At 50.9% G+C, this 27,586-nt stretch overlaps 4 protein-coding genes across 5 annotated transcripts; 3 read left to right on the top strand and 1 right to left on the bottom strand.

Moving 5' to 3' along the window:
- Positions 1-110: 110 nt before the first annotated feature.
- On the top strand, positions 111-1,199 carry LOC311164458 (hepatic lectin-like). Its single transcript, XM_084223925.1, has 2 exons — positions 111-582; positions 993-1,199. Exons 1-2 carry the CDS (start codon positions 479-481, stop codon positions 1,144-1,146), a joined length of 258 nt encoding a protein of 85 aa, XP_084080051.1. The 5' UTR covers positions 111-478; the 3' UTR covers positions 1,147-1,199.
- A 1,322-nt stretch (positions 1,200-2,521) lies between these two features.
- On the top strand, positions 2,522-11,293 carry LOC311164414 (LIM homeobox transcription factor 1-beta-like; the record flags this gene model as incomplete). The annotated part of the gene is made up of 8 exons (XM_084223856.1): positions 2,522-2,580; positions 4,668-4,880; positions 9,384-9,601; positions 9,839-9,854; positions 10,016-10,205; positions 10,379-10,456; positions 10,567-11,066; positions 11,177-11,293. 8 exons carry the CDS (start codon positions 2,522-2,524, stop codon positions 11,181-11,183), a joined length of 1,281 nt encoding a protein of 426 aa, XP_084079982.1. The 3' UTR covers positions 11,184-11,293.
- Positions 11,294-11,691: 398 nt separating this feature from the next.
- Positions 11,692-13,637, bottom strand: CHCHD5 (coiled-coil-helix-coiled-coil-helix domain containing 5). Its single transcript, XM_084223918.1, has 4 exons — positions 13,583-13,637; positions 13,022-13,159; positions 12,427-12,632; positions 11,692-12,158 (listed from the first exon to the last, which is right to left on the bottom strand). Coding segments are annotated over exons 1-4 (363 nt in total). The 5' UTR covers positions 13,585-13,637; the 3' UTR covers positions 11,692-12,141.
- An 80-nt stretch (positions 13,638-13,717) lies between these two features.
- Positions 13,718-27,433, top strand: ATP13A1 (ATPase 13A1). Of its 2 annotated transcripts, none has more exons than XM_084223921.1 (26): positions 13,718-14,010; positions 14,485-14,574; positions 14,926-15,116; positions 15,566-15,638; positions 16,159-16,314; positions 16,785-16,854; positions 17,406-17,512; positions 17,752-17,881; positions 18,025-18,080; positions 18,306-18,432; positions 18,660-18,797; positions 19,018-19,138; positions 19,950-20,107; positions 20,625-20,797; positions 21,232-21,342; positions 21,675-21,800; positions 22,219-22,354; positions 22,604-22,803; positions 23,095-23,191; positions 23,601-23,773; positions 24,272-24,386; positions 24,700-24,896; positions 25,621-25,763; positions 26,140-26,251; positions 26,618-26,761; positions 27,101-27,433. In XM_084223921.1, exons 1-26 carry the CDS (start codon positions 13,729-13,731, stop codon positions 27,209-27,211), a joined length of 3,537 nt encoding a protein of 1,178 aa, XP_084080047.1. In that variant the 5' UTR covers positions 13,718-13,728; the 3' UTR covers positions 27,212-27,433. The 2 variants fall into 2 exon arrangements, with proteins under 2 accessions (XP_084080047.1, XP_084080048.1); XM_084223922.1 differs by having other exon boundaries at positions 22,219-22,327; positions 27,101-27,427.
- Positions 27,434-27,586: the final 153 nt, after the last annotated feature.

Genomic DNA, 27,586 nt, shown 5'->3' with positions numbered 1-27,586 from the left:
CCCTGATCCCCATTCTGATTCCAATCCCAAATCCCAAGTCCCAATCCCAAATCTTGTGCCCAAATCCCTACACTGATCCCAAATCCTGAGCCCCAGTCCCAAATCTTGGATCCCAAATCCCAAGTCCCCATCCCAAATCCCAAATCTTGAGCCCAAATCCCAAAGGGAATTCCTAAATGCCACACAAACCTCGCCATCATCGTCAGCTTCCCGGAGCAAATCCCAAATCCTAAATCCCAATCCCAAATCCCCATCCCGATCCCAAATCCAATATCTGGGTCCTGAGACCAAATCCTGATCCTGATCCCAATCCCAAATCTCAAATCCCAATCCTGATCCCAGTACGGATTATCCCGATTTTCCTGATTTTCCCTTTTTTCCCACTGATCCCAACAGTCCCGACCGTTTTTTGGGAAAACCCCAATGGTCCTGATTTTCCCGACAATCCCAGTTTTTCCCCCCACTGCAGCAGTTCCTGATGTCCCGCACACGGAACGAGCGCTTCTGGATCGGCCTCACCGACCAGAATTCCGAGGGAAACTGGGAATGGGTTGATGGCACTGACTACAGATCCTCCTTCACGTGAGCCCCCGGATCCCATAGTCCTGGGATTCCACACCAAAGTCCCGGGATTCCACCCCAAAATCCCGGGATTCCATCCAAAATTTGGGATTTGGGGGGTTTTTCCCCACAAAAATCCCACCAATTTGAGGGAAATTGAGATTTTTCCCCTAAGAAATCCCACAAATTTGGGGGTTTCTTGGAATTTTCTCCACAGAAAGTAAAGCAAAAAATTGGGATTTGGGGATTGTGGAGCCCAAATGTCGGAATTTTGGGAATTCCGTCCCAAAAAATCTTCCAAATCTTGAAATTTTGGGGAATCTTGCTCCCAAAATCTTAGGATTTTGGCAAAACTCCCCCCCAAAATGGGAATTTTTATTGGGGACTTTCCCCCCAGCCCTTCCCATCCCAAATCCTGGCTTTTTTCCCAGGTTTTGGCGGGAGGGGGAGCCCAACGACAGTGGGAATAACGAGGATTGCGCTCACCTCTGGATCTCCGGGAAGTGGAACGACGTCCACTGCACCTTCGAGTGCTTCTTTGTCTGCGAGCGACCCCTTTCCCAAAAATCCCCTTTTTCCCAATAAAATCTGGGATCCCCCATTCCTGACTTTCCTGATATTTCCACCACCTGCAGGGCTACGGCGTGAAATTCCTGAAAAAAACTAGAAGTTTTAGAGGAATAAAAGGAGATTCCTACTCTGGTTTGGGCATATTTGTGATTTTCCTGATTTTTCCTAAACTTTACTGGACTTTTCGCAGATTTTATGGCTGCTTGGGGTGGGCGATTCCCGGGATTTTGGTGGCTTTAAGGTTAAACTCTCTGGAGATTCAGGGATTTGGGAATTTTGCAGGCCCCATTCCCAATTTTCCATAATTTTCCTAAAAATCAGCATTTCCCAAACTTTTCCCCTATTTTTTTTTCCTATTTAATTTGGATTTCCAGGGGAAATTTCCCGGGATTTTGGTGGGTTGGGGATTCAGGTCCTGGGTGGGTCTAGGATCCCACAGGGATTTGGGAATTTTGGCAATTTCGTCCTTCCCGTACCCCCCAGTTCCCTCTAGATTTTCCCCAAATCCTTCTGGTTCCCAAATTTCCCCAATTTCCACCAATTCCTTTGGGTTTGGGGATGGAATTTTCGGGTTTTTTTGGGAATTCCTATTCTTTGGGTTAGGAAATTCCCTTTTATATGGGAATTCCCATTTTGGGGGGGGGAAATGGGAATTCCCCAAAAAATGGGAATTCCCTCCCCCCTCCCTTTCCACCCCCCTCCCCCGTGCGCGCCCCCGCCCCTCCCCCGGGGGCGCGCACGGGCGGGGGCAGCGCCGGGCCCGGTGTCACTGTCGCGATCCGCTGTCGCCGTCACTGTCGCGATCGCGGTGTCGTTGTCGCCGTTCCCGTCCCGGTGTCGCCGTCGCGGTGCCGGTGAGTTCCCCGCGGTCACACCGGGGGTCCCGTCGGGGAGCCGTGTCGCGACAGTCGCGACGGGCGCGGGCGGGGTGAGCGGCGGTGCCAGGGCGGTTCTGCGGCCGCTCGGGAGCACCGTGAGGAGCCGCGGGAGCGGCGCCGGGGACGGCGCGTCCCGGTCCTTCCTGCCCCGGGATCTGCCCGCTTTTCCCCCGCTCCCATCCCGGGCTCTGCACGGTCCTTTCCCTCGCTCCCATCCCGGTTTTTCCCCCGTTTTCCCCTGCTCCCGTCCCTCTCTCTTCCCGGTCTCTGTCCCACTCCCATCCCGGTGCTTTCCCGGTCCCTCCCCTCTCCATTCACGATTTTCTCCCGCTCCGTTCCCGGTCTCCTCCCGGTTCTCCCCCGCCGTTCTTCCCGCTCCCATCCCGGAGCTTTCCCGGTTCCTCCCCGCTCCGCTCTCGGTTCCTTCCCGGTCCCGTCCCGGTCCTTTCCCCCGCTCCCATCGCGCTTTTTCCCGCTTTTCCCGACGTTTCCTCTCCCCCGCAGTCGCCGGGATGAAGCCGGAGGAGGCTCCGTCCTGCCGGGAGCAGGGAAACACCGCTCCCGGGAGCTGGTGAGTACCGGGAATTCCGGTAAACACCGGGAATATCACTGGGAATTCCCAACATTCCCTCCCGCATCCCCAAATTCCCGTGAATTCTGGGATTTCAGGATTTTTTTCCTTTCCCCGGGTCCCTTTTCCCGTTTTTCCCAGAGTTTTCCTCTTTATTCCCGTTTTTTTCCCTGCTCCAAACCTCCCCCTTTTCCCAATCCCGTTTTATTTTTTAGGCAGAATTCCCATAGGGTTTTTTTTTATTTTCCCCGGGCTGGAATCCAGGATTTTCCCGGGGATTTTTCCCTGATACCACATTCCCAGAAATTCCCAAAAATTCGTCCTCATTCCCTCTTTAATTATTCCCGGTTTTCCCCTCTAAATTAATCAGGAATTTGGGATTGGGATTAAAATTGGGATTTTAAATCCTTAATTTTAATTTGCGGTGGGGGGAAATGGGATTGGGGGAGTGAAAAATGTGGGGCAAAATCTCAGGAATGGGATAAAAATCCATGGAAAACCACCGGGAATTTGAATTTGGAATTTCAGGGTCCAAACTGGAGCTGGGCTTGGAATTGAAACTGGGATTGGAATTCCGAATTAAAACTTGGATCAAAATTCCAAATTAAATCTGAGATCGGGGGCTCCCCTCATTCCCATTTTTCCCGGGACTTTTGGGCTCCATTGCTGGGATACAGGGCAGGATTTTTCCCGGAATTTGGGCAGAAGAAACCCGGGAATGGCCTTGGGAGGAGGAGGAGGAGGAGGAGGAAGAGGAGGAGGAGGTGCTGCCAGAGAAAAATTGGAATTTTTCCCTCCCTCCCTTCCCTTTGAGGAGCGGCCAGAGATGAAAGTTGGGATAAAAATTAGGGAGAAAAACCAAATTCTCAAAAATCCGGAGTGAGAAAAAAGCCCCAAATCCCCTGGATTCCTTCCCCAAATCCCCCAAATTTCTCTTTTTTTCCATGGAAAAATATTCCTTTGGATTTCTGGGAGCTCCCCATGGAATTTCCCCCAATGTCCAACCCCATTTTTCCTGGGTTGTCCCATTTTCCCCCCTATATTTCCCTAGTTTTCCCTAAATTCTCCTATTATTTCCCAAATTTTCCCATTTTTTCCTGATTTTTCCCTAAATTTCCTCTGGATTTTCCCCAGATTTTCCCATATTTTCCCCCAAAACTTTCCCATTTTCCCAGGATTCCTTCAAATCTCTCCCATGGTTTTTCCCCCAATCTCTCCGTTTCCCCCACATTCCCCCAATCTCTCCATCATCCAGGATTTCCCCCCAAACTCTCCATTCTCTCGTTTTCCCCCCAGTCTCTCCTCTCTCCCGTCTCCCCACACTCTCAATTTCTCTCCCAGGATTTCCCCCAGTCTCTCCTCTCCCATCTCCCCACACTCTCAGTTTCTCTCCCAGGATTTCCCCCCAGTCTCTCCTCTCTCCCGTCTCCCCACACTCTCAGTTTCTCTCCCAGGATTTCCCCCCAGTCTCTCCTCTCTCGTTTCCCCACACTCTCAGTTTCTCTCCCAGGATTTCCCCCCAGTCTCTCCATCCCCCAGGATTTCCCCCCAAACTCTCCATTCTCTCGTTTTCCCCCCAGTCTCTCCTCTCCCGTCTCCCCACACTCTCAATTTCTCTCCCAGGATTTCCCCCCAGTCTCTCCTCTCCCGTTTCCCCACACTCTCAATTTCTCTCCCAGGGTTTCCCCCCAATCTCTCCATCCCCCAGGATTTCCCCCCAAACTCTCCATTCTCTCGTTTCCCCCCCAGTCTCTCCTCTCTCGTTTCCCCACACTCTCAATTTCTCTCCCAGGATTTCCCCCCAGTCTCTCCTCTCCCATCTCCCCACACTCTCAATTTCTCTCCCAGGACTGTCCCCCAGTCTCTCCTCTCTCCCGTCTCCCCACACTCTCAGTTTCTCTCCCAGGACTGTCCCCCAGTCTCTCCTCTCTCGTTTCCCCACACTCTCAATTTCTCTCCCAGGATTTCCCCCCAGTCTCTCCTCTCCCGTTTCCCCACACTCTCAGTTTCTCTCCCAGGATTTCCCCCCAGTCTCTCCTCTCCCGTCTCCCCACACTCTCAGTTTCTCTCCCAGGATTTCCTTCCAGTCTCTCCTCTCTCCGCTCGCCCCCAGGCTCTCCCCCCGCGCTCCCGGTGCTGTGCGCGGGCTGCGGCTGCGGGATCTGGGACCGGTTCCTGCTGCGGGTGAACGAGCGCTCGTGGCACGAGCGGTGCCTGCGCTGCTCCGAGTGCGGCCGCGCCCTGCGGGGCCGCTGCTTCAGCCGGGAGCGCCGCCTGCTCTGCCGCCCCGACTACGAGAAGTGAGTCCTGCCCACCTTCACCCCGTGCTCCCGGCTTTGCCAGGATTTCCCCCCTTTTTTTTCCCCCCGATTTTCCCCATTTTTCAAGGATTTTCCCTGGTTTTCCCTCCCCCCCCCCGATTTTCCCCATTTTTCAAGGATTTTCCCTGGTTTTCCCTCCCCCCCCCCCCCCCCCCGATTTTCACCATTTTTCAAGGTTTTTCCCAGGCTTCCCATGATTTTCCCATTTCCCCCCTGATTTTCCCAATTTTTCAAGGCTTTTTTCCCCAATTTTAAGGGTTTTTTTCCCCATTTTTCAAGGTTCCCCCCCACATTTTTCAAGGTTTTCCCTCACATTTTTAAAGGTTCTTTTCCCCAGTTTTCAAGGTGTTTTTCCCATTTTTTCAAGGTTTGTTTTCCCATCTTTCAAGGTTTTTTCCCTGGTTTTGCCATTATTTTTCCCATTTTCCAGGAATTTTCCCTGCTTTCCCCCCCTTTTTTTCCCAAGGAATTGGATGAGGAGGAACGTTTTCCCCACAAAAACCCCAAATCCAAAGGGATTTTTCATGGAATTCTCCCCTTTCCAGGGCCCCTTCCAGAGGCACCTGTCCCGTAAATCGAGAAAAAAAAAAAGGGAGGAAAACTCCCTTTGGAATCCCTTTGAAGTCAGATGATTTCTGGGAATTCGGGAGGGATCTGAGCCCTTGGAGCCGTTCCCGGCCTCCTCCTCCAGAATTTTTTGGGATGAACTCGCCTCGAACTCCTCTTCCAGCTCTTTTTTCTCAGGTTTTTGAGGCTTTTCCTGGAATTTTGGGGTTTTTTGGGATCTGATCCTGCCCCATCCCCAAATTCCCATTGGGATCCCCTCGGCAATTCCCAGGAACCTCCAATCCCGGATATTTCTGACCCATGGATTAGGAAAACCCCGGGAATTTGGGCCCAGGATTTGGGGAATCCTCAGGAAAACCAAATTCCCTTTTTTTTCTCCCAGTTTCCCCCTAATTTTTTCCCAATTTCTCCCACTCTTCCCACATTTCCTCCTCTTTTCCCCCCATTTTCCCACTTTTCCAAGCACCCAGACCCAAAACCCCCCTATAAAAACCAGGAGAGAAATCTGAATTTTCCCCCCCTCAGGGGATTAAAAATCTGGCATTTGGTCATTGCAGGTGTTAAAAATCCGGAGTTTGGGCCATTCCCAAGGTTAAAAATGGGCATTTTGGCTCCATTGGAGCAGATCCGTGCCCTTTCCCACCCAGAAAAATTTCGGGAACAGGGCCCAGGTTTGGTTAATCTTTAATTCCGTGGGGGAGCAGCGAATTCCAGAGGCAAAAGTCTGGGAAAAAATCGGGATCCATGTCAAAACTGGGGATCTTGGGGATTTGGGGGGTCTTTTTCCCAGTTTCGGGGGTTTTTTTTGGGATCAAGGTTTGGGAAATTTGGGAATTTGGATTCCAAGGGGTGAGGGAAAGGGGAAAATTTGGGAAACTGGGGGGACATCTGGGATTTTTTGGGATGAAAAAGAGGGAAAAGGGTGCTGGAGGTGGATTTAGGTGGGGAAATTTGGGAATTCTGAGATTCCCATCCCCACTTTCTCCATTCCCATTTTCCCAGCTCCTGGATCCCATGGGATAACAAATCCCATGGTATTAATTCCCTAAATCCCATCAAATTCCCAAATCCCATTAATTCCCGGAGCCGCATCTGTATATTCCCTTCATTTCCCAGGATTCATTAAAAGGGATTTTTTCTGTGGGCTTTTCCCCATTCTGGGTTGGATTTTTTCCCATTTTTCCTAATTTTTCCTTCCCTGTTTTTCTTTCTTTCCCTCTTTTTTAATTCACTGTTTTCTCCTTCTTTCCCAAATTTCCCCCTGTTTTTTCCTTATTTCTTTCCCTATTTTTTTATTAATAATAATTCCTAATCATTATCCAGATTATTATTATCATTAAATAGCAATAATTCTACTTATTAGACATTATTTGTTATTTATGATAATTATTTAATTAAAATAATAGAATTATTATTAATAATTATTAATAATTCATTAGTACCAGTATATTCCACCCTTCTGTTATTATTCTCCTATTATTATTACTATCATTATTATTTTGAAATTTTTATTATGTTCTACTCATTATGTATTCTTATTTCTCATTAACTACAATTGATTGAAATTATTAGCATTATTACCAGTCATTATTAATTATTATTATTCATTATTACCATTCTATTCCACCCTTCTATTATTATTAAACCCAACTCTCATTAGTAACAATAATTATCAGCACTAATTATTAGTCCAGTTTCTGTTAATTATTAGTATTTTTTATCATTGCTAATAAAGATTTGGATAATAAATACGATGGATTCATAACAATATTAATTACTGTAATTATTAATAACTATTTTAAAAGTTATTAATATTTCCCTTTATATTCCTATTTTTTCCCTGCTTTTGTCCCCCTCTCCCCATCCCCACCTTTAATTAACCCTCCCCTAATGAATCATTAATGAGCTCGTCTCATTAAATCCTCATTAATTCCTCCCTTCCCCCCTCCCACTTTTCTAATTTTTTATTTTATTCCAATTTTTTTTCCCGTCCCCCCGGAATGGGCAGAAAAAGACGGAAATTGGAAAAGCCCAGCAGGAAATTGAGGCAGGATAAGATCGGGAGGAGAATTCCTGCCTAGAATTTTAATGGATCCAAACCTCAGCCCAAAATCCATTCTTTTCCTTCTTTTTTTCACAAAAAACCCCAAATCCAGGAGGAAAAATAATTTTTAAAAATTTCCCCCAAATTTCTCATATTTTCCTTTCTTTTTTCCCTCCAAAAAAAACCCCAAATCCAGGAGGAAAAATCAAAAATAAAGTTCCACTTTTAAGGGAAACCATCCCAAATCCACAAAAAAAAATCCCCAAAATTTCCTAATTTTTTCCCCCTTTTTTTCCCCCAAAAAACCCAAAATCCAGGAGGAAAATGAGCCCTAAATTTTTTTTTTAAAATCAGATTTTTAAGGAAATCCCCCCCAAAACTTCCCAAAACTTGGGGGTTTCCACAAAATCCAAAGGGCTGGGAAGGGAAACCTCCGGAAAATCCAGTTCCAGCGGCGGCTCCGGCCCGGGGGCTCCAACCCCCCCGGCTCCAGCGGAAATTGCTCCGGCAGAAATCCGGGATAATCGCATCAGCTCCCTTATTAAATTTTCCAGCCTCGGCTCCGTTATTAAAATTCCCAGAATTCCGAGCTCCGGCACCAAAGGGGGAAAAAAATGGAATTTTTTTATCCTTTTTTTTTTTTTTTCCCTGTGGTTTTTATGCGGCTGGGAAAGGAGAAAACGGGGGAAAAAATCCCCCCCAAAATGGGAAAATCACAAAAAATGGGAGCTCATCCCGAGTTTTCCTCCACATGGATGGGAGGGGTGGGAAAGGGATCCCAAAAATGGGATTTTCCAGGATTTTTTTCCATGGAAAAGCTGCTTGGAATGTTCAGCTATTCCCAAGTCCTGCCTTTTCCAGGGAAACGGGGCCCAAAAATTGGGATTTTCCTGGATGGTTTTTCCCGGGAATGTTCAGCTTTTCCCAAATCCTGTCATTCCCAAAAAAAAAAGGCCCCAAAAATGGGGATTCCCCTGGGAAAAAAGGGATTTGGGATCATTCCCCATTTCCCCGATTCCCATTCCCAATTTTTGGGGAGTTTCTCCCCTTTCCCAAATCCCTCTGGAAAAACCCAAAGTCCCTGGAGAAAAAAAAAAACAAAAACCCCAAACCCCCTTTTCCCACATTCCCGTTTCCACGGAAACCCCAAGGGAATTACTGGGATTTAAGCGGATTCTGGGGATATTAAAAAACCTGGGAGACGTTCTCCAGGAATTCCTGGGAATTTTAATTCCCACTAATTGGAGCTGACGGGGATTTTATGAGCTTGGGGTTGTTTTATTCCCCAAAAACAGGCTGGAAAAGTGGAGAAAATCCCCCTTTTTTGGAAATTCTGGCGAGAACATCCCAATACCCCCAAATACTGGGATACAAAGGGCGGGAATGTCCTAAAAACCCCAAATCCTATTTTTCCTCCCAGATCACAGGATTTTTTCCCAAAATCCCAAATTTCCCCCCTAAATCCCGTTTTTCTCCCTCAAATCCTGGAGTTTTTCCCCCAAATCTCGGCATTTTTCCCCCAGATTCAAGATGTCCCACGAAATCCCATATTTTTTTCCCCCCAAATCCTGTTTTCTTTCCTGCAAAATCCCGGGATAATTTCCCCCCACATCCTGAGATATTTCCCCCAAATCCTGGGATATTTCCCCCCAAATTCCAGGATATTTCCCCCCAAATTCTGGGATATTTCCCCCCAAATTCTGGGATATTTCCCCCCAAACCCCAGGATATTTCCCCCCAGATCTGAGGATATTCCCCCCCCCAATCCCAGGATATTTTCCCCAAAGCCCAGGCTATTTCTTCCGCAGATCCCTGGGATATTCCCCCCAAATCCGGGGACATTTCCCCCCATCCCAGGCTTTCCCCCGCAGGCTGTTCCCGCGGCGCTGCAGCCGCTGCCTGGGCCCCGTGGGGCGCTCGGAGCGCGTCCTGCGGGTGCTGGAGCTCGTGTTCCACGAGCGCTGCCTCTGCTGCGGCTCCTGCGCCCGCCGCCTCCGCAGCGGCGACGAGTTCGTGCTGCGCGACGGCCGCATCCTCTGCCGCGGCCACGCCGAGCCCGGGGCCGCCAGCCCCGGCGGCGAGGAAGGAGGTAAAAAATAATTAACAGTTAATAAGAATAATAAGAATTTTGGGGGGCATATTTTGGGGGTTTTTGGGAGTATTCTGAGGGATTTTTTCAGGGGATTTTTTGGGTTTTTTCAGCTTTTTTGGGGAATTTTTGGGGTATTCTTTCAGGATTTTTAGGGGGTTTTGGGAAGTTTCTGGGGATTTTGTTTTGGGGGTTTTTTTTTGGAAATATTTTGAGAATTTTTTGAGTGGTTTTTAGGAGGTTTCTCAGGGGGGTTTTTTGGAAGATTTTGGGAATATCTTTAAATGGTTGGGGGGATTATTTGGGCTGGAACAGCCAAACCTTTCCTCAGGAATTCCAAGCCTGGAACAGCCCAAAAACCCAAAATCATCTGGGAATTCCAAATCCCAATGAAGGATTTTGATTTTTCCCCAGAAAATTCCCTTTTTTTTCTTTTCCGGCCACAGGTCGGAGCGAGGACGAGGAGGGCCGGGATTCCCGATGTTCCCGGAATTCTGGCGGGAAGGATCCCAAACGATCCAAGCGGCCCCGAACCATCCTGAGCTCCCAACAGCGCCGGGCGTTCAAAGCCTCCTTCGAGGTCTCCTCCAAACCCTGCCGAAAGGTGCCGGAAAGTTCCGGAACGTGCTGGGAATGGGTTGGGAATGGGCTGGGATTGATCCGCGATTGTTTCAGGATTTTGGGATGGGGTTCTGGAATCGGGATCGGGGGCTGGAATTCCAAAGGATTTTTCCCCATTCCCGCTCTCCTTCCCGGAATTCCGAGGGATTTTTCCAGGTGCGGGAGACGCTGGCAGCCGAGACGGGGCTGACGGTCCGGGTGGTCCAGGTGTGGTTCCAGAACCAACGAGCCAAGGTGGGAACTCCTGGAATTCCCAGAATTCAGGGATAAAAAAACAACCCCAAATCCTCCAAACTCAGGGGTTTGTGGAATTGTGGGATTTTTCTGTGGTTTTTTTTCCCCAGATGAAGAAGATCGCCCGCAGGCAGCAGCAGCAGGAGCAGCTCGGGAATTCCAGAGGGGGAATTCCAGGCGGGAGAGGATCCATGAGGAGCAGCCGGGATGGGAATGAGAATGAGGATGAGGAGGGTCAGGAATCATGGCAATGGGATGGGAAAACAGGAATGGGGGTGGGAAAATGGAGATGGGGAAATGGGAAAATGAGAATGGGACGGGAAAATGAGGGTGGGGATGGGAAAATGGGAATTGGGGTGGAAAAAATGGGAATGGGGTGGGGAAAACAGGATCTGGGATGGAGGGGCCGGAAACTGGGAAGTCACAACATCCCCATCCTACATCCCAATGTCTCACATCCCGAAATCCCCGACGTTCCTGCTGTTCCCAGGCCTGCAGCGGATCCTGGTCCCGTTTTCCCGGATTCCGCCGCCGCCCCTGGAGCCCAATGGATTCGGGAGCGAGGCCGGAACGTTCCGGGGAACGACCCCCCCGGAGCTCCGGCCCTACGGTAACCACCGGGAATTCCGGGAAACTGGGACGGGCTGGGAATGCCGAGGCCCCATCCTGGTTTTCCCTCCTCCCCATCCCCTTTTCCCAATTTTTCCCACCTTTTCCCAGACTCTGAGGGAGTTTTCCAGGAGCTGGATGGGGACGCCCTGGGATCCTTGGGAGCGGCCCTGATTCCCACGGAGAATTCCCAACAGCTGATCCTCGGGAATGCCGGAATTCCTGAAATTCCCGAGCCCAGGGATGCCCTGGATCGCCTGTACCCTGAGAATCCCAGAATTCCCGAAATTCCCGAGCCCGGGAATCCCATGGAGTGCCTGTACTCCATGCAGAGCTCCTACTTCACCTCCTGACATCCCAGAATTCCCCAAAATCCCAGTCCTGGAAATCCCCAAACTCTGGGATCGAGTCCCCCCAGGATTCCGCTGGAATCTGGGATTTTCACTCTGCTCCCATGCCAATTTTTGGGGAAGAAGTTTTTGGGAATGATTTTTTTTGTTGTTTATTTGTCTGTTTTTTGCATGTCTGGTGGGAAATAAATCCCAGGAGAAAAAAAAAAAGAAAAAGAGGGAAAAGTTTTGGGAATTGGGGGATTTGGGGGGGGGGTGGGGGATTGGAATTCCTGGGAATTTTGGGGCTCCCAAGAGTTGAGAAGGCTCCTGGAATTCCCAGGGGTTTTTTTCATGGAAAACGGCTACTCCAATCCCCAAATAATTCCATGGGACCATGAGATTCCCAAAAAAAACCCCAAAAACTGGGAAGGAGCCAAGGAAAAGCTGGAAAAGGTGGGGAAAAAGAAGGAAAAAGATGGGAAAGAAAGGCGGGAAAAAACCAAAAAAATTGGGAATGAAAAGAAGGAAAAGCAGACTTTTTGGTCCCATCCCGAACATTCCTGGGGAGACCCCGCTGGAATTTTTATTTTTTCCTCCAACTTTTGGGATAAAAGCTCAGGAATCCGCAGGGAAATGCGGATCAGGCCCCACATTCCAGGGCTCCTTTTCCAGAGGGGCAATTCCCAGGATTTGGGAGGAGATTCTGGAAGGTTCCGAGGCTTTCCCGGCATTCCCGGATGGGTTTTAATTCCAGGGATTCTCTGGGGAGGGAAAAAATTCACATTTTTATCCCAAAATTCCAATTTTTTCCCAAATTTCCTTTTTCCAGCTTTTTCACGGAAAAAAAAATAGCACCTGGGTGGATTTTAGGGAATTCAAATCCCACTTTTGTCCCCAAATTCCCTCCCAAAATTCCAAATTCCCAGTTTTTCCTGAGGCAGGAGGGGTCAGGCCCATTTTTAGGGTTTAACTACTATTTCTATCCCAAAATTCCAGCTCCAAATTGCCTTCCAGGGGTTCCAGCCTCACCTGTGGAGGTGCCCCTGGGGCTGGCACTGGGGCTGTCCCCGGGGGTGGCACTGGGGGTGGCACTCTGGGTGACATTCTGGGCGCAGAGCAGGAACTGGCTGACGTGGGGGCCGCACTCGGCCGTGCTCCGGGGCCGCTCCCGCAGGCAGCGCTCGAAGGCCCCGAAGGAGTCGGAGCAATCCCGGCGGATGCGGCGCACCAGGGGGCTGCAAGGCAGCGGGAAAACGTCAGGAAAAATGGAAAAACGTTGGGGAAATATCGGGGGAAATCGGCAAAATATCAGGGAAGCTATTGGGGAAAAAATGGGAAAACGTCGAGGAAAGAACAGGGAAAATATCGGGGAAAAAAATCAGGGAAAATATGAGGAAAACATCGAAGAAAAAATGGGGAAAATATCAGGGAAAAAATAGGAAAATATGGGGAAATAAAGGGAAAATATTGGGGAGAAGAGCGGGATTGGGATCGATGCCACGGGACCCATCCCTGGGATCAGCCCCAGGGATCAGGATCGGAGTCCCCAGTGTCCCCAGTGTGTGTCACTCCAATCTGGGGACAGTTGGTGACAACGCCAGTGCCCCCAGTATGTGTCACTCACTGGTTGGAGGCGCACTCGGTGACGCTCAGGGACAGTTGGTGACAATCCCGGTGCCAGCTCCCGGGGCTCGCGGCCACACAGCGTCCGTAGCGCTCCAGCTCCGGCCCGCAGAGCTGGGCGGTGACGGCCAGCGCCTCCCTGCGACAGCGACAGGGTGACAGGGACAGTGTCACCTCCTCGGGACGGGGGCAGTGGCACAGGGACATTGGCACGTCCTGGTGACGGCCAGCGCCTCCCTGCGACAGCGACAGCGGGACAGCGGGGCTGGGACAGGAGGGACACCGAGGGGACACGGAGGGGACACAGAAAGGACACCGAGGGCACATGAGGGGGACACAGCGGGTCGGAACCGGAGACACCGGGGGGACACGGTGGCCGCGAACACGGCGGGAAACGCGGGGCCTTGAAGAGCGGGAGGGACACAAGGGGATAGAGCGCGACAAGAGGGACACGGAGGGAACACGAGAGACACAGCGCGACACGAGGGGACACCGAGGGGACACGGAGGGGACACAGCCCCACATGAGGGGACAAGACGCGGCCCCGCCGCCCCTCACTCACATGGCGCCTCCTCCTCCGCCACGGCTTCCCTTCCGCCACTCTCTCACTCTGCGCATGCGCCCCGCCCCGAGGCGGGAAACGCGGGCTTGGCGCATGCGCAGAGGCAGAAGCGAAAGCGGAAGCGGCGCTGCGAGGGTGGAGGGAAGATGGCGGCGGCCGCGGCGGCCCCCGAGGACGAGCTGGTCTCGTCGGTTACGCTTTACCGGCGGCGGCCGCGGCTGCTCCGCGGCACCGTGCTGCCCTTCGCCGCCGGCCTCTACCCGGCCTGGCTGTGGCTGTGGGGGCCGCGGCTGTGGGCGGCGGGGGAGGCGGCGGGGCCGCCCGAGGCGGCGCTGTTGGCGCTCGGCGCCATCGCGGCGCTGCAGCTGCTCACGGCGCTGGCCGGGCTCTGGTCCGTGCACGCCGAGTGCGCCCTCAGCTGCGTCAGGGTGAGCGCGGGAGAGGGACCGGGACGTGGGGCTGAGGGGGTTTGGGGGCTCAGGGGGTTTGGGGTCTGAGGGCGTTCAGGGTTTAAAGGGGATTTGTGGCATAAATGTATAAAATGTAGACTTATAAATGTCAGACTGAATTAAAAAGTATTTCATGGGAATTGTTAAATATTGGGGTATTGACTGGGAGAAGTGTGGGATGTTAAAGGGATAAGATTTGGGATATTAGGAGTGTAAAATGGGGAATTTTAAATGGATAAAATGGGGGTTATTGAAAATATAAATGTGGGATTTTAGACTGTTAAAGAAATGGGATTTTAAAGCTGTTGAAAATGGGATTCTAAAGGGATAAAATTTGGGATACTTGGGGTATAAAGCTAGGGTTTAAAAGGGATAAAAATGAGATTTTTAAAGTGATGAAAAATGGGATTTTTGAGGGGTTGTGAAGGGCTTGTCCTGCTGTTTCTCCCCCAGGAGCCCTGTCCCCAAAAAGCCACCCTGGCCAAGGTGGTGCCGACCCCCAACAACGGCTCCGTGGAATTGGTGCCAATCCACAGGGAGCAGGTGAGGGAAATCCGGGAATTCTGCTGGGATTCATCCCTGGAGATTCAGGGAGCTCAGGGTCATCCAGCTGTGGGGTGAAAATCCGGGAATTCCAATGGGATTTGTCCTGGGAAATCCAATGTAGTCATGATAATCCCATGAGGGAATAGGAAAATCTGGGAATTCCTTGGGATTTATCCCTGAAAATGGGGAAAATATGGGAATTCCAGGCAAAACACCCCTGGAAAATCTTGGAATTTTTGGATTTTTCTCCGGGGGACTCTTGGAATTCTGGGATTTTTGCCCCATCCGGGCTGGAAATTTTTCCAGGAATGGGAAATTTGGAATTTTTCCCTTTTTTTTTTTTCCCAGGGTGAGGATGGGCAGGAATCGCTGAGCTTTGAGTTCCAGAAGATCAAATATTCCTATGAAATCCATGGAAAAAAACAATTCCTGCCTGTGGCATTCCCTGTGGAGCATCCCTTGGGATTCTACCAGAATTCCAGAGGCTTCCAGGAGGAGCAGGAAATCCGGGAGGCCGAGAGGAAATACGGGAATAACAAGTGAGTTTTTCCTGGGGGGAAATCCCGGGAAAAGAGCCCAAAATATTCTGGGAAAAATCTTTAAATATCCCAAAAAAACCCACCCAAATGTACTGGGAAAATATTCCTAAAATAGCTCAAATACCTCAGGGAAATATTCCAAAATATTTTGGGAAAATATTTCCTGAAAATATCCAAAAATATTTTGGTCAAACATTCCCAAATATTTCAAGTGAATGTGCCAAAATATAGACAAATATTCCTGGAGAATGTCTCTAAATATTCCAAAATAGGTTGGAAAATATCCCCAAAATCTGGGATTTTCCTCCTGGATTTGGGATTTTGGACTGAATGAATCCCAAAAATCCAGTTTTTTGTTTAAAATCATCAGGAATGGGGAGGTTTTGGAATGTTTTGGGTGGGAAAACTGGGATTTACCAAGGGATTTCCAAGGATTTTCCTCCTTCCAGGGCAGAAATGGTGGTGCCAGAATTCCTGGAGCTTTTCAAGGAAAGGGCCACAGCTCCGTTCTTCGTTTTCCAGGTAAAAATCAGGAATAAAAACCGGGGAAAATCCCCAAATTTGGGAAAAAGCAGGGAAAAAAACTGGGAAAAACCCTCAAATCTGCTAAAAATGGGAATAAACCCAGGGAAAATTGCCATTCCTGGGGCACGATTTTAGAGATGGGTTGGGCCAATTTTGGTCCCTTTCTCCCTGGAATTTCAGGAATAATTCTGGTCCCTTTTCCTCTGGGATTTCAGGAATTATGGGCTGGATTGGGATAACTGCCATCCCTTTTTCCCTGGAATTCCAGGAGTTCTGGGCTGCAATTGCAGGAATTCTGGGCTGGAACTGCAGGAGTTCTGGGCTGGATTGGGATAACTGCCATTCCTTTTTCCCTGGAATTCTGGGCTGGCCAGGCACAATCTCAGTCCCACAAGGATTTGAGGGATTTTCCCTTTTCTCCCGGAGTTTCCCCGTTTCCTGCCGTTCCCTCTCGGGCTCCCTTTGGCCCTATCCCGGCATTCCCGGCATTCCCGTGGATCTGGGGTGGATTTTCCAGGTGTTCTGCGTGGGGCTGTGGTGCCTGGATGAGTTCTGGTACTACAGCGTCTTCACCCTGTCCATGCTCGTGGCCTTCGAGGCCTCCCTGGTGCAGCAGCAGCTCCGCAACCTCTCGGAGATCCGCAGGATGGGCAACAAGCCCTACATGATCCAGGTAAAACCCCGGAATTCCAGCAGCTCCGGGGGGTTTGGGGTCCTGGTCTGGCTTCTTTGTGCCTTCTTTGATGTTTTGCTGCTGAGTTCGGCCACAAAATGGGGATTTTATGGGGTTTAGCCCCTTTATTTTCCTGTTTCCTGTGGTTTTTGCGTGGATTCTATCCCAGGAAATGAGATCCACAATGTTTTGTGGACCTACTGGCTTTTTTTGGGATTTTTAGGGGTGTTTAGCCCAGTTATTTTCCTGTTTCCCGGGGTTTTTCCACAGATGTTGTCCCAAAATTGAGATTTTTGAGGTTTTTGGTGCCTTTTCCTGTTGTTTTCCTGCTGATATTGGCCCAACAATGGGAATTTTGGAGGGGGGGACTTAGGATATTTTGGGGATTTTTTTTCCCACTTTATGTCCCTTTTCCCGTGGATTTTCCGTTAATTCCATCCCAAAACTTGGGGTTTTTTTGGGAATTCCAGGTCTACAGGAACCGGAAGTGGCGCCCGATTTCCAGCGACGAGATCATTGCAGGAGACATCGTCTCTATCGGTAAAAACGGGAATTCCCAGTGGGAATTGCCATGGGGAAGGTCTTTAAAATGGGAATTTCCACAGGAAACATCCTGGAAAATGGGATTTTTAATGGAAAACGCCCTTGAAATGGGGATTTTCGTGGAAAAGTCCCTTGAAACTGGAATTTCTTCTCTCATTTTTGTTGGAATGAAGTTGAATTTTGAGGATTTTGATTCTTATTTTCAGGGAAATTACCTTGAATTTTTCCTGGGATTTGCAGGAGTTTTCGGTTGGACTGGGATAACTTTGAGGGTTTAGTTGTGGTATTTTCCCATTTTTTCCTGGAATTCCCTTCCTTTCCAACATCCTGCCGTCAAACATTTTAGCTCCCTGAATTCCTAAAATTTCAGGAATTCCAGGGGCTTTTTTTCCCCTGAATTTTTCCTTCTCCAAACCCTTTTTCTACAGATTTGGGGCTGGAAAAGTGGGTGGTGAAACAGGAAAATCATGGACTTTAGAGTGGGAAAAATGGGAAAAAAATGAGTTTGGCTTGGGAATTGTGGGAATTTTGTGAATTTCTGCCCTCAGGCCGCTCTCCCCAGGAGAATTTGGTGCCCTGTGACCTCCTCCTGCTACGGGGCCGCTGCGTTGTGGACGAGGCCATGCTGACAGGGGAGTCCGTGCCGCAGATGAAGGTTGGGAAAACAGGGAAAGAAATGGGAAAAACTGGGGGGAAAACGGGAACTGGGGCATGTTCTTGGCCAGAATCCCCTGGATTCACGTCCCTTTTCCTGGCTGGAATTTCCTGGGTCCGTGTCCCCATTCCCTGGGTCCGTGTCCCCATTCCCTGGGTCCGTGTCCCCATTCCTGGCCGGAATTCGCGGGATCCCTGCCCCGTTCCCGTCCGGAGTTCCCGGTGTCCGTGTCCCCGCAGGAGCCGGTGGAGGGGCTGAGCCCCGAGCGCGTGCTGGACGTGGGCGCGGACGGGCGGCTGCACGTCCTGTTCGGGGGCACGCGCGTCATCCAGCACCTGCCGCCGCAGCGCGCCTCGGCCGGCCTCAAACGTGAGCCCCCCGCTTCCCACCCCCAATGCCCTCGGGATTTCCTTCGGGGTTTCCTCAGGAATTTGTGGGAATTTCCAGAGTGGATGTCCTGGGGGATTCCCTGGGATTTCCTGGGAATTCCCTGGGATTTCTTCCCTCCCCAGCCGTGGATAACGGGTGCCTGGCCTACGCCCTCCGCACCGGCTTCAACACCTCCCAGGTGAGCCGAGAGTTCCTGGGAATTCCTGGGAATGGGGCTCGGGAGGAGGGAGGAATTAAGGATTGGGAAAAAGGAGAAGGTCGGGAATGGGAAGAATTATCAAGTTCCAAAGGAATTCCAGGCTTTTCCCAGAGTCAGAGTTCCCATTCCATGCTCCTTTGAATGGAATCCCGCAGAATTTTGAAGGAATTTCCATGGGATTCCTGACCAAAGCTGGATTTGCAGGGAAAACTGCTGCGGACAATCCTGTTTGGGGTGAAGAGGGTCACAGCCAATAACCTCGAGACCTTCATCTTCATCCTCTTCCTCCTCGTCTTCGCCATCGCCGCCGCTGCCTACGTCTGGATCCAGGGTGGGAATCCCGGAATTCCAGGAATTCTGGGAATTCCGGGGTTTGGGGGAGGGATCCCCGAGTGATGTTCCCTGATCCTGACTCCGTTTTTATTCCGTTTTTTCCCCTAACCACATTTTCATCCCATTTTTTCTCTTTCTGATCCCATTTTTCCCCGTTGTGATCCCGTTTTCCCCACTGTGATCCCATTTTTCCCACTGTGATCCCGTTCTCCCATGGTTCCCAAGGCACCAAGGACCCCCGGCGGAACCAGTACCGGCTGTTCCTGGAGTGTGCCCTGATCCTGACATCCGTGGTGCCCCCCGAGCTGCCCATCGAGCTCTCCCTGGCCGTCAACACCTCCCTGATCGCCCTGGCCAAGCTCTGTGAGCCTTCCCAGGGAGCTTTGGCAATGTTGGGAATGCTGGGAACAGTTCTGGGAGCTGAGAAGGGAACAGGGATGGAGTTGGGTTGGCAGAAGGGGTGGAAGAAGTGGATTGCCATGGGGACTTTGGGGGATTTTTTTTAAAAACTCTCCCCCAGAATCCCCAGTTTCCCCCAAATCCCCGGGTTCCCCTCAGCATTGCCATTTTCCCCCTCGCCCAGACGTGTACTGCACGGAGCCGTTCCGGATCCCCTTTGCAGGGAAGGTCCAGGTTTGCTGCTTCGACAAAACCGGGACCTTGACCAGCGACCACCTGGTGGTGCGAGGGGTGGCTGGGCTCAGGTGGGTCCTGATCCCAAAATTCCCCCTGGGAATTCTGTGGGAGAGCGCTGGGAATCCTGGGAGGGCAAGGGAGGGGTGGGGAATGGACTTGAAATACAAAATTTAAAAAAAAAATTCCACAGGGTCTTCACAAAATCCGAGTGAGAAATAAAAAAAGGAATTCCACCAAAATCAGTCTAAAAGATCTTCCCAAAAAATCCCCCAGAAAATTATCACAAAATCCTTACAAAAGTCCACAAAATCCTCCCAAAAATCCCAGCAAAATATCCCCCAAAAAACCCCCACAAAATTCCCGCAAGAGCCTCACCAAAAAGCCTGCAAAATTCCCACAAAAAGTCCCACAGAATCCAACAAAATTCTGGGATTTTTTGTAAAGATCTTCTGGAATTTCACAAGGATTTTTGGTGGCGTTTTTTGAGGGAACTTTGTGAGGATTGTGTGAGGGTGTTGTGTTATTTTTGGTCACCTCTTTTTTGGGGCTATTTTTGAAGATTTTATGCAAAGATTTTGGGGGATTTTTTGAGATTTTTTTTTTTTGTGGGGATTTTGGGGGATTTTGTGGCTGGATCTTGTGGAATTCTTTGTGTATTTTTAGGGGGATTTTTTTTTTTCTTGCTTTTTGTGGGTTTTTTTTCTGATGCTTTTTTGTGGGATTTTTATGGGATTTTACAGCACATTTTGTGGAGTTTTTTGCAGGATTTTGAGCATTTCAACCAATTTTTCCCTTTCTTTTCCTCCTACCTCAATTCCCCACCAATCCCCTCGACAAAAACTCTTGGGGATGACCCCAAAATCCCAAATTTTCCCTCAGGGATGGCAAGGAGGTGCTGCCAGTGTCAGAAATCCCCCTGGAAACTCACCGGGCCATCGCCTGCTGCCACTCCCTGGTGCAGCTGGAGGACGGCAGCATCGTGGGGGACCCTCTGGAGAAAGCCATGCTGACAGCTGTGGACTGGACCCTGACCAGAGGTAAATCCCAAATCCACAGTTCTCCCTGGAATTCTGAGGTGTTTCGGGTGGGAAAAGCTCAAAACAGTTCGGAAAAAAACGGTCGCAGGTTGCTGCAAAAAATTTTCCCCCCCCCAAAGAATCTCACAAAATCTTAAAAATTCCACAAAATCCCCACAAAAAACTTCACAGAAAATCCCGCAAAATTCCCACAAGAATTTGTCCAAATCCCCACAGAAAACCGCCACAAAATCTTCGCAAAATCCCTGCGAGGATCCCACAAAACCCTTCCACAAAGATCTCTCAAAATCCACACCAAAAAAAAAAACCCCATAAAATCCTCACCAAAATCCCCCTGAAATCCACCTAAATTACCCAGAATTCCATCAAATTCTCACCAAATTTCCCCCGAATCCCTTAAAATTCCGCCCGGATCCCCCTCAAACCACCCCAAATTCCCTCTTCCCCCCCATTCCCAATTCCCCCTTTTCCCTCCCAGCACCCCCTTTCAGGATTTCCTGATTTCCTTTGTTTCCAGATGAGAAAGTTTTCCCGAGGAGTCTAAAAACTCCGGGAATGAGAATTCACCAGCGCTTTCATTTCTCCAGTGCCCTGAAGAGGATGGCAGTGCTGGCTTCCCTGGAGAACGCCTCCGGAGAAATCCGATACCTGGCGGCCGTCAAGGGCGCTCCCGAGACCCTGCACACCATGGTGAGGGAAAAACGGGGAAAAACGGGAAAAACGGGAACCTGGGAATGCCGGGAGCCCCAAACAGCCACCCTGTGCTGAGGAGAAATGGGCCCAGGGCCCGCAGGAGGGGGAAATTCCAGGGAAAACCAGAGATTTGGGAATGTCGGGAGCTCCAAATGGCTGTGCCCAGGCCCTGTTGTGAGGGAAGAATTCCAGGGAAAAGTGGGAATCTGGGAATGCTGGGAGATCAGGGAGATGGAAGGCGGGGGGGGGAGACTGTAAATTGCAGTGGAATTACCCTGAATTATCCTGAATTTCCCTAAAATTCCACACGGCTTCTCCCAAATCCCTCCCTTTCCCCTCAAATCTCATTTTTCCTAGTTTTCCACCAAAAGCTCTGGGATTCCCTCGGATTCCTCACTCATGGAATATATTCTGGGGTTTTTTTTCCTCAGCTATCCCAGTGTCCCAGCAACTACCACGAGATCCATCGGGAATTCTCCCACGAGGGCGCGCGGGTCCTGGCCCTGGGCTACAAAGAGCTGGGAGCCCTGAGCCACCAGCAGGTGAAAAAATGGGAAAAACCCTGGAATTCTAGGCCTGGAAAGCGCTGGGAGAGAGGTTGGGAAAAGGAGAGGTGTTTTTTGGGGTGGAATTTGGGGCTTTTGGGGACTTTTTCCAGAGAAAGTCCCATTCCTGGGTCCCCTCAGAGCATCCCAGAGGAATTTTTCCAAGGAAAACCCTTTTTTTTGGGGGAATTTGGAATTACCCCAAGCTCTAAGGAACACTAAACTCATTCCAGGGGATGCTCCAAATCCCAGGAATCACCAGTGGGAGGAGGGATTTGGTTTTTGGAGGGATTTGGGAATGCTGAATCCAGGATTTTGCCATGCAAAAGGTGCGGGAGATGAAGAGGGAATCCCTGGAATGTGACTTGAGATTTGTGGGATTCATCCTGGTCTCCTCCCCAGTCAAAGCTGACTCCAAGGCCGTGATCCGGGAGATCCAGAGTGCTTCCCACCACGTGAGGAATCCCGGGAGTTCCCTGATTTTGGGGAGGGTGGGAAAGGGGGGAAAATGGGGGAATTGCCAGAGGGGTGGGAGGGGCTGGAGGGAGGGGAAAATTGGGAATTTCCAGGGTGAAAAGTGGGAAAATTCCAAGTGGAAAAGGGGGAAAAATCCACACTGGAAACTGGGACATTTTAGTCTGAAGACGGGGAAAATTCCAAGTGGAAAATGCAGAAAATCCAAGCTTGAGAACTAAGAAAATTCCAGATTGAACATGGTAAAATTCCAAGAGGGAAATGGGGAAAATCCCAAGTGGAAAACGGGAAAACCACAGGATTTGGGAACATTGCAGGGTGTGCCCCTCCGGAGGGAGCTCCCAGCCCTTAATTCAGGCTGGAATTTCCCGGGAATTCCCGAAACTGTGGGAATTGCAGGTGGTGATGATCACGGGGGACAGCCCACTGACCGCCTGCCACGTGGCGCGGGAGCTGCACTTCCTGCAGAAGGAGAGGATTCTGATCCTGCAGCCCCCGGAGCGCCCCGGTACCGGAATTCACAGGAATGGGAACGGTGGGAACGGGAACGGCGGGAATGCTCTGGGATTCCGGGATTTGAGGGGTCTGGGGAGCCGGAATCAGGAGTGGGAGTGGGAATGGGATCAGGAATGGGAATGGGGTCTGGAAAGGGATTGGGAATGGGATCTGGAAAGGGATTGGGAGTGCCAGGGGGTTCTGGGATTCCGGGATTTGAGGGGTCTGGGAAGCTGGGAATGGAGGTGGGGATTAGGGTTGGAATCCCCCCTGGATCCATTTCCCCCAGGGTTGCCCTGGCAGTGGCGCTCCTGGGACGGGTCTGTGGCTCTCCCGGCATTCCCGGATTCCCTGCGGGATCTGACGGGGCCCTTCGAGCTGTGCCTGACCGGGGAGGGGCTGGAGCAGCTGCGGCTGCGGGACCGGGACCGGCTGCTGCGCCTCATCCCCCACATCCGCGTCTTCGCCAGGGTGGCACCCAAGCAGAAGGTGCGGGGGGGTTTGGGAATGGGAGTTCCTGGGATTTGGGATCTTTGGGAATGTGGGGATGGCCCTAGGGTGATCCCAAAGAGTTTGGAGCTCGTTCCAGCTCTGAATTCCTGGGATTTTGTGGGTCTGGGAATGGGGGGATGGCCCTGGTCTGATCTTAAAGAATCCTGAGCCTCTTCCAGCCCTGAATTCCCAGAATTCTGAGCCTTCCTGCCAATCCCCATCCTCCCACCCAACTCTGAGCTGGGAATTCCAGGATTTTGGGAGCTTTTCCCGGTGGTTTTTTGGCAGGAATTCGTGATCACGGCGTTGAAGAGCCTGGGCTACTGTACCCTCATGTGTGGGGACGGCACCAACGATGTGGGAGCGCTCAAACACGCTGACGTGGGTGAGCACATTCCCGAAATTCCCCAGATTTGCCCCAAATTCCAGCCCCAGCCATGCCACTCCCAGCATTTCCCAGCTCTCGGTGCTGGTTTTTTGGGGGCCAGGAAAGGAAAAAAAAAGGGAATTTAGGTTTTCCTGGGGGTTTTTCCCTTGTGTTTCTTGGGTGTCTTGGCCTTGTTTTTCTCTGTGCCTTTCCCGTTTTTCCCTTGTGTCTTCCTGTGGATTTTCCCTAGTTTTTCCCCATGTTTTTCCCTTTTCCCCCTGATTTTCCCTGGTTCTTCCCTGATTTTCCCTAATTTATCCCAAATTTTTTTCCTTGATTTCCCCCCGAATTTTCCCTCTTCTCCCCTCGATTCCTCCCTGTTTTCCCCCAATTTTCCCCTGATTTTTTCCCTGTTTTCCCTCCCCAGGCGTGGCCCTGCTGGCCAATGCTCCAGAGCGCATTCCCGAGCGGAAGCGGCGGCCCCGGGATGGCGTCGGGGACAGCAGGGCCGGAATTCCCGCTGGGAACGTCAGACCCTCATCCCGAGGAGCCAAGCAGCGGCTCCTGGCCCAGCGGGAGGAGCAGATGGCCGTGCACAGGGTGGGAGTTCCCATTTATCCCGGGAGTTTTAACCCTGGCATTGAGTCGGGAATTGGGATTTAGCTGGGAACTTTTAGCCCTGGGAGCAGAGGGATTTAGGGAATGGGAATGCTGGGGTGGTTTGGGTGGGGATGGATCCAATCCCAATCCTGTCCTAATCTGTGGGCAGGGAGCTTCCCAAAATTCTAGGGGGATCCCGTGGGAAAAGGAAGGGAATTCTAATGGGAAAAGGGATAACGTGGAATAAATCTAGGAATTCTGGAGGTGGGAAGTGACATAAACAGGGAATAAACCCTGGAATTCTGGGGGCTGGAAGGGACCTGACATCTGGGGTAAACAGGGAATAAATTCTGGAATTCTGGAGTTGGAAGGCACCTCCAAACCCAGCACCCCAGATCCCAAACTTGCTCTTTTCCCTCTGGATTTGTGTGGATTTGGAGCGTGTTTTCCGGCCATCCCAGGTGATTTTGGGTTTTTTGGGAATTGCCAATCCCGCAGGAGCGGCTGAGCCAGGTGCTGAGGGACCTGGAAGAGGAGAGGGCCCCCGTGGTGAAGCTGGGGGACGCCAGCATCGCCGCCCCCTTCACCTCCAAACTCTCCTCCATCCAGTGCAGTGAGTGCCCAGCCCTGGAACAGCAGGAAAAACCCCGGGAATGGGATGGGAACAGGATGGGAATGGAGGGGAAACCCTAAATCTGAACAGTCCTGAGCTCAGAATTCCCAAAATGTGGAGCTCCTGGACTCCGGATTTCAGGCTGAGGGTTATCCTTGGTTTTATCCTGAACAGTCCTGAGCCCATCCCATCCCCAAATCCCCAATTCCTGCCCTTTTTCCTCTCACAGCGGCCCCACACCCCCTCACCCTTTTCCCCCCTGGCATTTCCCTGGTTCCTGATTCCCAGAATTCCCGTTTTTTTATCCCCCCAGTCTGCCACGTGATCAAGCAGGGCCGCTGCACGCTGGTGACCACGCTGCAGATGTTCAAGATCCTGGCTCTGAACGCGCTGGTGCTGGCCTACAGCCAGAGCGTGCTCTTCCTGCAGGGCGTCAAGTTCAGCGACCTGCAGGCCACGCTGCAGGGGCTGCTCCTGGCCGGCTGCTTCCTCTTCATCTCCCGCTCCAAGGTGGGAATTCCGTGGGACAGGGGTTGGGGTAGGGGAAAATCCCGGAAAAATTTAAAAAAAAATCCCAAAAAAATCCTGTTTGGGGTCACAGAATGGGGTGTCTGACAGGGAGGGGCGCACTGTGTGCTCTGGGGTGAAGCCGGAGCTTCCTCTTCATCTCCAGGTCCGAGCTCGGAATTCCATGGGTTTTATCTCAAATCAGGGAAAAATGGGCTTTCCTCCCCAAAACAATAGCATTTATGGTCAAAAAAAGGTGGTTTCTGAAGGTGGGAATAGGGTTTGGAATGGCTCCCAAAGCTCCAGGTCCAAATCCAAGGTAGGAGACAAGAATTCCATAGGATCTGGCAAAATTAGGTGAAAAGGGGCTTTATTTTCGCCAAGATCCCATTTATTATGAGAAAATCGCACTTTCTGAATGTGGAGGGGTGGAAATCTTGGATTTGGGATCCTGTCAAGGCCATTTCTCCCCTCAGGATCTCAATTTTTGAGATGAGCAGTGGGTAAGAGCCAAAAAAGGCACAAATTAAAGCTTTTCAATGAAAATCTGGAATTTTGAGATGGCTCAACTTGGAATAAAACCCCTAAATCCCATTTCCCTGGGAATAAAACACCGAAAAAAAACCCCTGGACTTAAAATTCCTATACAATTCCCTGAAAAACTTTAGGATTTGGCCTCCAACCCCTACCATCCCGCATTCCTGGTTTTTATTCCCATTTTTTCCAGCCCCTGAAGACTCTTTCCAAGGAGAGGCCTCTTCCCAACATTTTCAACCTGTACACAGTGCTGACGGTGCTGCTGCAGTTCCTGGTGCATTTCCTGAGCCTCGTGTTCCTCTACCGGGAAGCTCAGGCCCGCAGTGAGCCCAGGTGAGGCCCTGATCCCGAAAAATTCCCAAAGAATTCCGTGATTGAGACTTCAACTACAAAAAAAATCCAGGTTTTTCCCTCCCAATTCCTGCTACCCCAGCATTCCCTGATCCCATAAAAACCACTCCAGTGAGCACTTCCTGCTTTTTCCTGTGGGAGTTCCATCCCTAGGAATTCCCATGGATAAAAAAACCCCAAATCCCCCAGGATTTTATCCATTCCCATGGATAAAAAAACCCCCAAAAACCAAAAATGAAATCCCATTTTTCCACTCCCAACTCATTTTAGACCCAATTCTACCCCGCTAAAAACCGGGGTTTTTTGGGGAATGGATCCTGGGGCGGATCCTGGGGCTGATCCCAGTTTCCCGTGGCAGGGAGGAGGAGTTTGTGGATCTGAGCCGGGAGTTTGAGCCGTCGCTGGTGAACAGCACCGTGTACCTGCTGGCCATGGCCATGCAGACGGCCACCTTCGCCATCAACTACAAGGTGGGAAACCCAGAACGTGCCCTTTCCCCACTTCTCCTGCTTCCTCCAAGATGGGAAATTGGGAATGTTCCCTTCCCCACTTCTCCTGTTTCCCCCAAGGTGGGAAACCTGGGAATGCTCCCATTTTCCCCACTTCTCCTGCTTTCCCCAAGGTGGGAGACCCAGAATGTTCCCCTTTCCACAGTTTTCCCTGCTTTCCCCATTTTTCTCCCCATTTTTCTCCCCATTTTCCCCAATTTCCATTCCCCAGTGCCATCAAACCCCATTTTACGGCCCCAAAGCCTCTCAGAATCAGCTTCCAGTGCCCTCCCAGAACAAAGCAGGGTGTCCCAGTGTGCCCAGTCCCATCCAGTGCTTCGTTCCCAGGGCCAGCCCTTCATGGAGAGCCTGGCACAGAACCGGGCGCTGCTCTGGGCGCTGCTGCTCTCGGCCTCGGCCGTGCTGGGGCTGCTCAGCGGCGCCTGCCCCGAGCTCAACCTCGGCTTCGGCCTCGTCGAGATCCCCGCGGAGGTGAGAGCCACATCCCAGGGCAATTCCCAAATTCCCAGGGGGGAAATGGCTCCGGGAGGGGGATTCTTACAGGGAGGGGGCTCCGAGATTCTCTCCACCCTGGTGAGATCCCAATTCCAGGGGGAAATTCCCAAGTTCCAGGGGGAAATCCCAGCATTCTGGGGGGAAATCCTAACATTCCGGGGGATATGGGAGTTGTCCCTGCCTGTGGGTTGGGATGGGATTTGGAGCCCATTCCCACCGGGAACATTCTGGATTTCCCAGGGGTTGGGGGTGGGATGGAGACAGGATCTGGGGCTGGTTCCCGCTCAGAACATTCCAGAATTCCCTCGTTCCCAGTTCCGGCTGCTGATCCTGGCGGTGCTGGCGGCTGATTTCCTGCTGGCGTTTTCCGTGGATCGGCTCCTGCAGCTCCTGCTGGGCAGCTCCCGACTCCGAGTGCCTTCCTGAGCCCCCCAGGATTCCCAGAAACCCCAAAAACCCCAAAATCATGGAATTCCCCACCCCTCGGAGAAGGTGGATCCCAGATTTTTAACGTTTCCCAGGATGTCTCGGCAGCTTTCAAGAGTTCCCAGAATTCCCCAGAGTTTCTTGGAATTCCCCAGGATTTTCTGAAATTTCCCGATAATTTTTTTTTAATTTGGCAATGGAAATAAAAAATCCTGATCAAAGCTTTTTTTTTTTTTTTTTTTTGGAAAGACTTTGGAATTGTCTTTGCTGGGAAAAAAAAATGGGAATGGTGGGAAGTAAAAATATTGTGTATTTGTGGATTTAGGGGCTGGGAGAGGAGCTGTGGATCCAAAATTCCCAAATACTGGGAATGAA

The sequence above is a fragment of the Fringilla coelebs genome, assembly GCF_963513975.1.
Source record: "Fringilla coelebs genome assembly, chromosome: 32".
Lineage (NCBI taxonomy): Eukaryota > Metazoa > Chordata > Aves > Passeriformes > Fringillidae > Fringilla > Fringilla coelebs.
This window is presented reverse-complemented; position numbering and strand designations above follow the sequence as displayed.